Source organism: Musca autumnalis, unplaced genomic scaffold (assembly GCF_047663935.1).
Source record: "Musca autumnalis isolate F117 unplaced genomic scaffold, ASM4766393v1 scaffold_3, whole genome shotgun sequence".
NCBI classification, from domain to species: domain Eukaryota; kingdom Metazoa; phylum Arthropoda; class Insecta; order Diptera; family Muscidae; genus Musca; species Musca autumnalis.
The window spans coordinates 59058158-59073283 of NW_027411866.1; the positions used below are offsets into that span (position 1 = coordinate 59058158).

At 33.3% G+C, this 15126-nt stretch overlaps 1 protein-coding gene across 1 annotated transcript; it reads right to left on the reverse strand.

The window, feature by feature from the left end:
* Nucleotides 1–481: 481 nt before the first annotated feature.
* On the reverse strand, nt 482–14903 carry Scamp (secretory carrier membrane protein). Its single transcript, XM_073978960.1, has 6 exons — nt 14745–14903; nt 14321–14548; nt 2125–2326; nt 1927–2056; nt 1609–1864; nt 482–1540 (listed from the first exon to the last, which is right to left on the reverse strand). Exons 1-6 carry the CDS (start codon nt 14799–14801, stop codon nt 1388–1390), a joined length of 1026 nt encoding a protein of 341 aa, XP_073835061.1. The 5' UTR covers nt 14802–14903; the 3' UTR covers nt 482–1387.
* Between the last annotated feature and the right edge of the window lie 223 nt (nt 14904–15126).

Here is a 15126-nt window from a genome sequence, read left to right on the forward strand (position 1 = left end):
GGTCCAAAGGTATAAAAGAGGACCTCCAGACCAACGGGCCTATCAGGCAGGCTTGGATAGCATTCACACAGACATGGTTGCGCAGGCAGTACAGAACCACTCTCTATCCATCGCAGCAGAAGAACGACAATGTCAGTGTTGCCACTTCATATACTTTGTCTTGATATGATATTGTCAATATTTTCAATGTAAATATTGCATTTATGAAGTCAGTCTGTACGTGTGACTGTGTAGGAAATTGATTGAAATGACAGCCAAAATATCTTCATAACCGAAGTATAATATGTTCATAAAATGTGTACAAATATTCAAGCCACAGAAATTCCAAAGTCGCTTAAAAATTCATTCTTCTTGATATTTCTAAATACTGTTGCATGCACAAAAACAAAAATTGATCAATTTGAAACATTCTTGTGACGTGTAATATGTATGAAATACACTGTGAATTCCAGAACATCCCCGATTGTGTCAATACAAGGTATTAATTTTACAGAAAATTTTATTGGAATGTAAGAATAAAAAATAAGTACGAATACATTTTAGTGCTAGTTATTCTGTACGAATTTAAAAAATGGTGGAACTAACTGGATTTATAAAGCTGACTGTATAATAATATCCCATGGATTTGATGCAATCTTACCATTCTTCATCAATGCCGATTGCTTAATAAATTATAATGCGCCATAGTAAATACATCTATTAAATAATAGTAATTTATTACATAAGAATACATATACATATATATGTAGATAACAAAATAATAATAATAAAATCATCATTTTTTTAGATGTTACTGCCTAGGAACAGCTTAATACATGAAGGGGAATATGACAGTACTACTACACATAGTCTATAGATTCATTTTAAATGTTATGAAATATAATATGATAAAAACTTGTTATGTTTAATTTTTATTTTAATTGTTCAAATATAGAGAAATGGACGTGTAAATATAGGTATGTATATACTCTCCATCAAACCAACACATATTTGTCGGTGAGAGATTATTCTATGTATACTTGATAATTGTTTTAATTTACTCCCTTGACTTCACAAAATCTCTTGACGATGCTCCGTAAAACATCGTTTTACAAAAATGTTTGTTATATGTATATCAATTTATGTATGTATGCAATTTATAAATATCAATAATATGTAAACGACAAATAAAACATGGAAAAAAATCTGATCAAAACAAAACAATCATGTCTCAGCTTTGAATTATTCTATCTCTGTCCTCAACATATTTTCGTTAACGACTTCAGTTTAATTTTCATAATTATTGTATTGTTATTAATAATATTATCAATTGCAAGGCTCTTTCCATCTGCAATTTATTGATTTTTTATGTAATCGATTCTGTCACTAACCGATTCTATTCGCAAACCTAATACCGACGATTATTAAACTGAGTATTTATTGCCGAGTTAACTACTGAGCTTGTGGCTTCCTGGACATGCTGGTTACGCATGAACTCGGTAGCAAATTCAGCCTGTGCCTTGGCCATACTCGCGCCAGAACTTCTATATATGGAATGGATCTGAAAATCGAATAGAAAATAGTCTTATAAGTATTTTTTCTTGTTCTGGAATATAAAATTTAGTTTACCTTAGTAATCATCATTATATTTGCAGCAGCTGTAATAGCAAAACAGAAAGCAATGCAGAGCAAAAGTAGACCGACAATAATACCAGCAGCTGATGAATTAAATTGTGATATGGCAACTATGAACCCACAATAACCACTTTTTGGAAAACCAATTGCTTGAAACACGGAGAATAGTGTTTGAAAGAAATAAACAAAAAAGAAAACCATGAAGTTGAAGCTAGAATCGTTGCGAAATGCCTTGTAGGCTGGTCGGAACCTATAAAGAAAAACAATATTAAGGTATATTTCATGTAAATTCTGATAAATAAGACTACTTACCAACAAATGTACGATGCAGGTGTAAACAACAAAGTATAGAAAATCGAGAGTCCGAAATTTGTAAAATCACCAGAATATAACAGAATGGTTAGACCTCCTATAATGTTGACACACATAGTCAAAGTGTAGACTAACATATAAGGAAAATAAAATAATTTATATTATTTTAAAAAATCTGATACTAGTTCAACAACTTACACATCCATGTATAATATAAGTGCTTGACAAGCCTTTGGAATTCTGGGGGTATTTCTAAATTGAAATCCTGATAGAAACATGGTTTCACACAAAAATTGTCTGGTAAAGGTGGCCAGTTATTTAGTTGGGGAACATTGCCTTGCAATTGCTGTTCTCGTCTATCTAGTTCTGCTGCTTTTCTATCCAATTCTTCTTGTCGGCGCTAAATGATGATAATTGAAAGAAAAAATCAATTTAATGTCTAGACTATTGTAAAGCATTAATTTATAATTCAAGTCATTTTGTAACAAATCACGATTTCAATTGTATTAATTTTAAAATAATAAATAAAATAATATTTTTTTCCAGTGCCTTAAGAGGCTTTATTAGAAATATATAATATATTAATTAAATTTGGCGTGTATTTCAAAATTTAATGTTGGCAACGTTAAGGATCAATCAGCGTTAAAATTCAATTTTAATCAGAAAATACATTTCTACAAGGTATATGAGAAGAAGACGACATACAGTGGCACAGATAAGTAAACGTACCCCTTACAAAAATGAAGTTTAATCTTAATTGTTGGGTCTTTTATAGCAACAACTGCACTGTGTGGCTCCTTGGAGACAAAATAACCATAATGACACAAATTTATTTCAATGTAATACGTATATTTATTACAATTAAAGAAAATAAATTTTCACAACACAGAAAAGTATACGTACGTATTAAAACTATTTGCCTTTTAGTTACAATAACTTAAGGAAAACATTGGGATATATATGTTCATTTGTTTTGTATTAGGTCCATTTAATACATTTTTACCGAATAGACAAGTTTATACGTATTTTACATGGCAATGGTCAGACATTCAAGGCAATCATGAATATTTCCCTCGGAATTTTCTGCACGGAAAACGACTTAAAAAGGTGAAGTTCTTTTAAAATTTATATTTTGAAATGTTGAATACTACTAGAATCATTTAATTATGGAACATTCATTTCGTATCGACAAAAATATTCTCTAACCTAAATATGGAAAAAAATTGTGAAATTAGGGAAAGAAAACAAATTACGCACGGAATTTTTATTAATATGAGATATGCCGCCAAGCCCTAGACTGGAATACCCAGGGGCACAGAAAGAAGGGCCAGGACCACTTGGAAAGAAGCCTAATGAAAGAAGTAGATAGCAATAGTACTAGCTGAAATGAAATGAAACATATCCCGAATTATAGAATAATTAGTTGGAAATAAAGTAAGATGAAATTTAGCTAATTCTCTTTCAGCCCAAACATGAATATACTTGCGCAATGCAGTTCACGCGGAATAGTTTTTTCTCGAGAGAACATTCCTCCTATTATGAATAATTGGGGAAAAATAATCATTGAGTTTGGCAGCACTGAAGGGTCGTTTTAGTACCTTGTGTGCCCTAATTGTTGTGAAAACAAAGATTTAAATACATTAAGATAGGAAATCTCAATTGTTAACTTTTGTCAATAGATGGAGTTAAGCTCTGTTGTTACGATATCATAACAACATTCTGTTAAGTAGTTAACCATTTCAGGCGATTTTAACCGCTAAGTTCATACTTAATGAACTGGAAACTGCTATGGAATACAATTCTGAGTCCAACTTTTTGCTTTCCTACAATTTGTATAAGCCGAATTGCGCTTTAATGGGGTTTTTATCATTAACATACCCCTGTTGTTGGTAAAATGTTTATATACTTTGTATCATAAACATTTGTGCATTATGCATCTTTTCCAGTCTTTACAGTTCTATCTCTTTGGTGAAAACAAAGAGAAAATGTTAAGTGTTTGTGTTTTTAGACAAAATAAACAAATTTAATCAAATAAATTACACTTTTACCCATCAAAGAAATTCAGAAGATGTTACTTGTTATGAAAATCATCAAAAAAGATTGTAAAATTCCAAGGAAACAACTATCATGAATGTATCAAAAACCAGTGTTTTTAATAAAAAAAAAATGATGGCAAAAATTGAAAAAATATGAATTTTGAAATAAAAATAATTGGAAATATGGAATTATCCAGTTTTTCAACAATAACGAAGCGGTGTATTGTATGTGCAAAATTCTGCTATCCTTCGTTGATCGGTACAAAAAGTTGAGAATGACCGAGTTTGCAAACTAATGTTATTTTGTGAAATATGTTAATTTTTTAATAAATTTCCAACCGCGAATTGAAGATTTTAGTATAAAAACTCAACAAATCTGTTTATTTTGCATGTTTTTTACAGCACTTTTGGGAAATACCAACTTTTTTTGTAATCTCCCTTCAGTTTTGCAAGGGAGATTTTTTTGGAGGAAAACACATGTTTGAGAGCGTTCATGATACCTACTTTTTCTCCATTGGAATGTTTTTCCGTGCGGATTTTTTGTTTGTGATAGGAGAGAAGAGAAAAGAGAGAAATTCCGCACGGAATTTTCATTCATGATTGGGCTGTTTACATTTAAAAATATGTATTGTTGACATTTACGATATATTGGAGGTTCTTATAGGGTATTATCTTGTTTCTGGATCCCATAAAAGGTTTGGTCACTTCTTTCGGGGTCTAGAATTTTATTATTAACTAACGTTTTTACTAAGATTGCAATTTTTAGATTTCGTCAAAATATTTCAATTGCACACTAATGCATTATTTCTCGATAATACATTGCAACCCATTTCTTAAATGTTATACCTAGTAATAAGTTAGAATATGTCTGAACAAAATTTCTCTGGTTTGCTCTTAGAGATTTGCTTTGCACTGCCCCCCTATGGACATCCGTTACAACATATTCATCTCCCGACTATAGAACGGAGACATTTAATGATTAGAGCAGTTTACGTGTTCAGATCAGTGCCGACCAAGAAGAGCGAGGACAAAAATGTGTAATATGGGCGTTGTTGTGGTAGGGACGTGAAATATTTGCGTACGTCTCGTCCGTAATTAGTTATAGCAGTAAAGGCTTCGATACATAATGCGCCCCATACACTGTGAGCCATGCCGGACAGCATTTGTAATAGTATTTAATTTAATAGTATTTTAATTTTTATACATTGTTCAATTTAAATTACTCTCCGAACGACGATAAAATATGTCCCATCTCTAACAAATGAGAGAATTTATCGAAATAAATTAATTATGACAGAAAAAATACAACATTTAAAAATTTATTAAAACCCCAAATATTTTTAGAAAAACTGCAAAACATGAATGAACTAGTATACACACAATTCATAGCAAAGTTTGTCTTCTCTTTCATTGCAGCTGAATTTCTTGTCCATCATTTCAAATTCGCGTACAAATCTAGACATAAAAATCTAATGCCTGCCACAAAGTGTGTATACCAAAAAGATATTTTGGCAGGTCTCTCTCGTTATATTTGAAAATAGAAAAATTAAAAAATTTACTGAAAACGCCAAAATTGTGAGAAAAAATAGAAACCATGAATGAAAATAATATAGTTCAATATAAAATAGATATCTGAAAGAAGGACAAATAATCGTATCAATGAATTTTACTCGTCTTTTTGCTGAAACTTTCTTTAAAATCAGTAAATAAAAAGTATGAAAATATGAATCATGTTGCTATGAATTGTGTACCATGTCGTATGAACGGGTTAATTCGTGTACGTAATTATGAGAGCAAACAACGTGATTCAAATGCTGGTATGGCATTAGTCTGTTCAGAACTGCACAAATCTACTAATTTTTACTATATTTTTCGATAACATAAGGGAAAAATTGTTATCGTATGTAGTAAAAACTTGTAGATTCTTGCAGGTTCTGGAACAGGAATATTGTTTGTGACGAAATTAAAAATAATTAAAACTTCAACTAAAAATTGTGTTTTGGAGGAAAATGTATCATTATCATTCATTGGAAAATGGATTGAATGAATACTATTATTCAATTACACATGTACACAAGGCGTTCATCGGCAGCAGCAGTTTGGTAGTAAATGTATAGCACTCTTCAAATTCGTTTTCCAAGCCAAATGAACCCCTTCTGTACGTGTGTGCTTGATAAGTGTATAGCAAAGTATTCAATCAAACTTCAATCTGCAATCAAAATCCTCAAATTTCCTTAAAAATATAAAGTATGTTCTGGGTACACTTCACCTCTCACTTCATGCCTCAAGCATTTTGTTCACCCAATTTACGCTTATTTTCCGAGTATTTTATGGACGAACTTGGGGGTGATCTCCTTTTTAAATACCCTAATGAGTCTTAGCGCCAGGATATTCGATTCGAATTCAAGATCGTTAAAAAAGGCTATACATGATATTTAAAGCAATTTGTATGCTTGTATAAAATTGGCGGATCCTCTACATGGAATAAATACTTTTATTTTACGTCTACAATTTGTTGCAAAAACATGTTATGTTGTGTCGTCCTTATTGCACGATTAGTTTAGTTTTTCAAATTTTTTGCCCGAAATATCCACAAAATTTAGAAAAAAACGGAAAATTATTCTTCGCGAAGCTTAAATAAAGATGTTGTACCTAGATATTCTTTATAGAAGCGAAATATTTGTTATTTATTTTTGAATAAAAATATGTTTTGACAGCAAATTAAGACATCAGTTGGTATTATTGTACCACCTTTCTTGCACAATGCTTAAGAAATTTCCCTACTTACTTAATTTGGTTCTATAATTTACATTTTTATATGATGAAAAATTATATAATACGGACATTTTTGTATTTTACAGCATCTTACATCCATAAAATACCGAATGAAACCCTTTCATCATTCTGAAGATTATTAACAATTAGTTGCAATACAATGTAATTATTATTATATGATTGTTTTATATAATTATGTAAGAAAATGTTATTTGTTTCTCTTTAAAGTGAATAAAATCCCTGATGATGACTATCGATGATAGTCGAAATATCGGATATTAAAAATAAAAACTAAAAACCGAAAATGTTCTGTTTTTAATTCTTTATGACCTTAAGCCAAACTATTAGAAGAAGAAGATTATTTTTTAGGTTAAAAACAACATTTATTTTTTTGATACGACAAATCGGTGTTACGTATGGCGTTGAGGAACGAGAAAAGAAACGTGGCCAATTTCGTTAACCAAATCATACAAAAAGAAAATCAAATCGATTTCAAAATAATCTTTAGGCAATAATTATTAAAATATATTGGAAAACAACTAAAATAAATACAACATTTCACAACTAAAATAAATACAACATTTCCTAAGAAAAAACTCGTGTTTTGTCAGATGACAAAACTTTCTATAGAAAATCTGTTAGAATCCTCATTTTACAATTCATGCAAAGCAATTTGCTTAATTCTTGTACCAAAGATGATTTCAAACAATTTGTTTTATACAATTTATAAAATATATATATTTTTAATTTTGTATAAGAAAAAATTGTCGTTGTCGTAAATGTTACGTGGTACCAATAAATAACACTACGACAACGACTACGCCAACGACCGCACAAACGTCGACGTCAAATGTTTATTTTGATTGTAAAAACTGTAGGGTTGGTTTTTCTTCTTAAAAATGATCTACTAACAATTCTATACATTTTTGTTTCCAAAAAAATTCTTTAAAAATTTATATTTTTGCTTTTTTGTACAAATACATGCATAATACCAATTAGTCGTTACGACACGTCAACTTACAATTTTTGATACGACAACGCCAACCGTAATAAGGGTGAATATCTCTGCCCCGCCTAATATACCACACTTAAAAGAAGTGCTTTAGAAAATGTTGGTGCGTTGTAACGCCTTTGACTGTCAGACCGCTTGTGCCAGACGAATTGCGCGTAGCGGTCATTGACAGAGCGGATCCTGAATGCAGGATCAACGACAAACACTGGCGGCTGATTGAAAATCAGCTGCGTGAGATAGTGTTTGCTGGCGAAGGGGAGCCTCCCAAGCACACACAATTCGGCAGTGCAGCTCCTTTCAGAGGCATCAGGATCGTCTGTTGTGAGAACAAGGAATCCTTGAATTTCCTTGTTAATACAATAAACGGCCTTGGTGAACTCTGGGAGGGCTGCCAATTGGCGGCTGTGGGTGTAGACGAGGTTCCCAGAAGAAAAGTATTGTCGGCGTGGGTACCCCCGCCTGCGGTGGACCCAACAAGGATTCTGACGATACTTGCCAGACAGAACCCTAACCTCCAGACCAGCTCATGGAAGCTCATCAGCCACAGTCCGGAGGGTGAGGGTATGGCGATAAGGGTGTCAATTGACACACATGGGCAGGAATACCTGCGGGCTCGAGAGGGAAAACCGCACTTTGGCCTAGGATGGATAAGATTCCGTCTAGGTCAAAGACAGTAAAGGAACGACGGCAGCAGCCGCTTCGCATTATGCAGATTAACCTGCATCACTGCAAAGCGGCTGCTGCTGAACTTCTACTCTCCCTCTCAAAGTCAGAAGTTGACATCGCTTTAGTCCAGGAACCCTACTTATATAAAAATAAGGTTGCTGGGCTAAGCGATAGAAACTATACTATCTTCGCCACATCCAGATGATTGTCTTATGTTCAATTCGCGCATAATAGTACCCGAATGCTACAGAAAACAAATTCTCAAACAACTGCATCGCGGTTACATAGGAACAGAAAGAAGCAAATCTATCGCACGCAGCTACGTATATTGGCCAAACATAGACAAGGACATAGAGACTTACGTCAAGAAATGCAACAATTGCCAACTCGCAGCAAAAAGTCCCATCAAAACCAACCTTTGTCCTTGGACCACAACAACACGCGTTCTCGAACGTGTTCACATAGATTACGCAGGTCCTGTAAAAAGCATTTACTACCTCGTAATAGTGGATTCATATTCCAAATATCCCGTCATATATGAAACTTCATCAACCACGACCGCAGCAACATTAAGGTTACTAACTACTTATTGTTCACAGTTTGGAAATCCTGAACAAATCGTATCCGACAATGGAACACAATTTTCCTCAGCGGACTTTGAAAATTGGTGTTCTCAACGAGGAATCAAACACACGCGAACAGTTCGATATCACCCAAGTTCCAATGGTCAAGCAGAAAGATTCGTCGATACTCTCAAACGATCTTTAAAAAAATCAGAGGGAAAGGAGACGGCATCTAATGCACTACAAACATTCTTAGAAGTGTATCGTTCAACACCGAACAAAAACTCACCTAATGAACTCTCTCCAGCGGAATCATTCCTAGGTCGAAAAATGAGAACAGTTTTCGATTTAATAACAAAGCCTCCACCAGCGAGCAGAGAGAGAAACATTCAAATGGAGAAACAATACAACCGGAAACATGGTACAAAACAACGAAATTTCATCACTGGAGATCTTGTCTACGCTAGAGCAAGAGAAACCGATCAAAATGTACCTGCAGAGCAAAATGATAATCTTCCTCTTCAAATCCTACTAGAAGACTTCAACATTAGTCCACCAATGGAAGAAGATTTCACAACTCCACCATCATTACCGGTTATGTACCCACAACGCATCACTTCTCGAAGAAACCCTGTACAACCAGTATCCAGGACCCCCGAGAAGTCTCAAAAAGGGATATGTTAGGGTTCCACTGTAAACAATCAGAAACTAGGCATCATTGTTATTATGCATGCACACATACATACACACACACACTTGCAATCCTCATGCTATACTCTTTCTCACTCAGTCTCTTTCAGTCATTCAGACAACAGAGTCATTGTATTACACCACAAGTAGTAACACGCACATCAACTCATTGTAACGTATTTTCAGTTTCCAGAATTAAACAGAATAAATCTTGCTTAAGTTTGTTAATTTATCAATAAGTCTTTTATTTATAACATAAAAGCGCAACTAAATCTTTTACTCAAACATAAGAGTACAACAACTCTATTTTCCGCACTTACAGCACTGACGTAGCCAGGGGGCCCGAGCCCGTCCCGAAATTTTATTTTTGGTAAATTTTTATATATTTTACTCAAAAATAATCAAATTTGTCGATTGGGCCTTGTGCTTGAGATCTAAGCATAATCAAGTCTTACCTTTAAGCAGATGATGCTCAATTGCTATTTTCCGATGCTAAGAGCAATGACGTTTTGTTAAATACCTAGCAAAATTTTAAGGAAGGGGTTCCATGCGATGACCTGATTTCATGGCATCTGTTGCATTGGTTTAAACGAAGGCGTGAAAGATCCGATCTTTTCATCAGCATTTGAACTCATTCCATCGATCAAATAGAGATGCATTTTGTGTTTTTATTTATACACATTCTTCTATATATATATAAGATTTATTATTTACAATAGGCTTGATATCGTTGGAGACTAGAAATCACAACCAACGTTGTTAAAACTCTCGTCGTAATGATAATGTCATTGCAAAGGGTTGGCATGTCAATGCATTGGTGTAAAATGACATGCTTTGAATCCAAAAATGAATAGCATCTTTTGGGGCATAAGCTGCCCCTGCGTACATAAGCTGCCTTGCCTGCTTACCTTGCTTGCTTCTGATAAAAGAATAAAAAAGAAAAGGGCAACCCAGTTCGAAATTTGCTCGGCCTTCTTTGTTCTTTTATTTTTATTATGTCAGAAATGAAGCAGGAAAGCAAGGCTATCAGGCAAGGCAGCTTATGTACGCAGGCCATAAGGGTAAAAGAATTCATTGGTCAGTTTGCACAGTTGAAGAGACTCACAACTTTCTATAGAATTATTCGAAACGACTCTACTAGCGATGTGGTTTCAAGGTTTATTTTTCTCCAAATTATTATACCTATTATTTGATTTTCTCTTTTTGAAATATCGTTTGTTGTTAATGTTGCGAGATTATCAAGACCAATATCGACAGCGAGAATCGAATACCTATAGGATTGTATACTTCTATTCTTGTAAATACATTGCCAGAAAGTTATGGTCATATTTCTTATTATTCCCCACCTCGAACCTTAATCCATATTACACTAATTATTTCTTTAATTATTGAATTTGTAATAGTAGTATTTAAATTTGAATACGAAATGTATTTACTAATGTTTATTGTATATTATAATGTTTATGAGTAGTTATGATCTAAAGGGGGCAACTTATAATCAATGCAATTATTTCTTTAAATTTTTTATGTATGGTTTGTAAGAACAATAATGTTTAATATTTTATTTATAGAGTAGCTATGAAGAACGGAATTGGCCATTGAATTAACCTTATGGCTTCGATTGCAAAGTAATGAAATAAATAAATAAAAATAATGTTTTGCTGTATACAATATGAGTTATTAGCCGTAAAGGCTTATGGCCTGTTTCATTAAGACGATTCGAATTCAAATTCTTTTTGCTTTCAATCAAATAAAAATTTTTTACAACAGGAGTTTGGTAGTAATAAATTGAAATTTGAATTTGAAAAAATTTACAATTTTTATAAAATTTTGTTCCCATTCCCGAGATTTGCATCTCTCCATAGGAGGAAGTTTTAAGGGATGACCCCCATTTGTATATTTCAGAAAATCGAAAAAAATGTTATTGGCCCATTTTAAAGTATAAGTAGCATTGAATGTATGTTTCTTAACACCGTAGTACGTTTTTTCCCGATATAACATTTTGAAAACGGTGCCAACTCTAGCTCAAAAATAAATAAAATAAAAATAATAAACCAATTGTCATAAAATTTTGTGGGCTTATCAAGGACTTAAAAAACTAGCCTTTCATCGACCGATTTTATTTTTAAATGTTTCCCCTTTTAAAAACGTTAGTTTTTTAAGCCAAAAATTGAAATTTCGACATTTTGTACCACAATTTCCATAAAATCTAATGTTTTTTTTTTTTTTTAAAAAAAAGAAATCAATCGATGAAGGATTAGATCTCTATGTTCTAAATCAAGGCCGCTCAAAGGGCGCCCTTCTGCTGTCGGTGTGTGTCAATTTGCTCACTTACACAATTAAAAAATAGTGCTTTTGTTTTTGAAATGAACATTTTCAATACACAATTTTTTCCATTACACAAGACAACCCAACAAACCAACATTACTCGAAAAAACATCATATTTTAATTATAAATACTTGTGTAGCCACTGGAGAATATACGAAACTTGATTCTCTTGAAAATAACGAATGTTTATGCTAATTATTAGCTTATCCGTGTAATTGAAGAATGTATTTATACGAATTATTTTTCGTAAATTTTATAAATATCAGACTGAACGGAATGTTGGGAAACTATCAAAATGTTTGTGTTTCAAAACTAACCCCCCCGTTTACACATGCAAATGACAGTTCGAAAAATACCAATACACTAACACATATTCACTGCCACACCAACTAACAACCTCACTGCCGATAAAATTTCCTTGTCAGTAATCAATGTAAGTGCTTTGAAAGTAACTTCAATTTTTTCCGAACGTTTACACATGCAAGTGTCAGTTCGAAAAAATTGAAGTTTCGACTATAATATGTATACACAACTGTCTGCAAGTTACTTGCATGTGTAATCATTGGGTAACACAATAACAAAGTATATGACGGCAGGTTCATTAGTTTTTGAGCTAGAGTTGGCACCGCAAAACGCTTTAATAAAAATAGGTTGGTAGACGGTCAATTGCCACAAAACTACGTAGTATTTTTCAGCAAGAAAAATTCAGAAAGTAGATTAAGAGTACGTTTATATATAACCGGATTTAACAATCCCACCGGATTTTAAGTGTCAATTCCATTGGGTATACGGCCGGCTATTATGAGAAAAATTCACTACTTATAAAAATTTTTGATCCCATTCCCAAGATGTGCACCTGTTTATAGGGGAAAGTCTTAAATCTCCGGCCAAAGGCCGTCTACTTAGAAAAACTTACATTTAAAAAATATTTTTCAGAGAGTTAGCTACCGGGAAAAAATTATTTAAAAAAAACGGAATTTTACAAATGTTCTGTTCCAGAACTGCATGAATTTACTAATTTTTACTATTTTTTCCGATAACATAAAGGAAAAAATGTTATCGTAGTAAAAAATTGCTCTGTTCCAAAACCTACTCCTCTGCTCTGTTCAAGAAGCTACTACGAAAAAATAGTAAAAATTAGAAGATCCTTGCAGTACTGGAACTGACCAAATAGTAGCTTTTTTCAGTAGTGCGATTCTCGAACTCATTTTTTGAGTTACCGACAATGTCATTAACATTAAAATGCTTTTAATTTCGGTAATTAACGATATTTTTCGGTGAGTTAGTGAAGAATAAAAAGCAGTCGTAAAGTTATACCAATAGCAAGAGTGTTGTCAACTATTACTTGAAGTTTTCATTCATAATTTTGCGTTTTAATTTTACCGATTTTTGTCGGTAACTCAAAAAATGAGTTGGAGAATCGCACTACAGGTTCAGGAACAGAACAAAAAGTAAACGAAGTAAAGCAATGTCAATGTTGCAACACATATTTACTTCGTCTTTTTATGATGTCAATATTTGCAATGAAGTGGTCTGTTCCAGTACTGCATGAATCTACTTACTATTTTTGGCATATCTTTGCTTTACCGACAGTATTCGGAAAGATATGAAATCTTTGCTACATATAGTGCTTTTTAAGCTGATATATGTACGCTGTATAATTTTTGTTGGGGAAATGTATACTTCCCGAGATATGGGCCTCTGAAGTTTCAAAAATTCCCTTGTTTAAAGGCCGGCTACTTAGAGAAAAATTTTAATTTAAAAGAAAATGTTGTTCCCGTTCCCGAGATTGGCTCCAGTCCATAGTAGAAAGTTTCAAATGCCCGGTCGAAGGCCGGCTATTAAAAAAACTCACGATTTTTGAAAAAAATTTCAAACTGTCGGTAAAGGAAATGTGTACCCTATTTTTTACTATTTTTTTCGATATAAAGGAAAAATTTTTATCGTAGTAGCTTCTTGCAGGTTCTGGTACAGAGCATAAATATTGCAAATTAGGGTTCCCAAGATTTATTTCAAACTAAATTTATCCACATTGTACTTTTTATGTTTCCTTCTAAATATTTTTAGCTTAGTTTTACAGAATTTTGCCAGAAATCAGTTTTGATCATACATTGAAATTATAATATACGCCACGTATTTGTTATTTTAAACCGCCAGAATAAATGATATTTAAGTTTATCTGTAATTTTTCATTTCGGTTGTCATCTGAAAACAAGAAACCATAGAAAACCGAGAAAATGCTCAACGCCCAATATGCATTTGGTGCGTTTCATTGCATTAAACATACAATATGGAGATGTTGATTGAGAATCGTATTACCGACCTGTAATTCCTCTGTGGTTATTTGAATACTGGTGCTAGGTGCTGCGGGGGCGCGTTGTTGTGCTGGCGGTATGTTTTGTGATAGAGGTTGCACCACAGCAGCATTAGAATTAATTGTAGAGTTAATTTGTAGTTGTGGCTTTGATTGTTCCTGCTCAAATGGGTTGTAATCCTCTAATGAACTCTGAACGTTGGTTGTTGTGCGCGTCGCCTGTTGTATAGCTGGGTCCTGAAATTCATAGGGGATCATAATTAAGTCTCCATTGTTATTTTATTCACTTTGAACACACAATAAGGCTTTTGTGTTCTCGTACGTGAGAAGAGATAACGAAAAATGATTCAATAATACATACATCCATGTGTGTATTGTAAAAACAGTCTTAATTTTCTCTCACATCACGCAGTATACACAATCAATTCCTTACCGCAAATGGATTGTCCAGATTTGGTTCCCCAAAAGGATTATCATCGAAGCCAGACATTTTTTCTTCTGATAATCGGAGAGATATTCAAAAAAATACTATAACTTTTCACTTTTTGAGCTGAGTCAGTCAGATGGATCTGTAGATCGAAAAATAAACGAACATATGGATCTGTAGATCGACGTGTTGCAGGAATACTAAATACTTTCCGTGTAGAAATAGTGCAATGACGTAACGTACAATGCTGTCCATGGACTATACCAACCCAGCAAAAAGTTTGCATCCGTGGATGCCCAGCAAAAAATTTTGGAAGTTGTGCAATTCGAGTTATGATTTCACAACATCTTTCGATGTAGTCCAACAGAGTTATGAAAAATGCACTCCG

Bases quoted from the DNA above. Each gene is read 5' to 3' on its own strand.
- Scamp (XM_073978960.1), bottom strand. From the start codon at position 14,801: ATGTCTGGCTTCGATGATAATCCTTTTGGGGAACCAAATCTGGACAAT. The intron at 14,549-14,744 runs GTAAGGAATTGA...TATGAATTTCAG, and splicing joins ATCTGGACAATCCATTTGCG to GACCCAGCTATACAACAGGC. The intron at 1,541-1,608 runs GTAAACTAAATT...TTCGATTTTCAG, and splicing joins ATATAATGATGATTACTAAG to ATCCATTCCATATATAGAAG.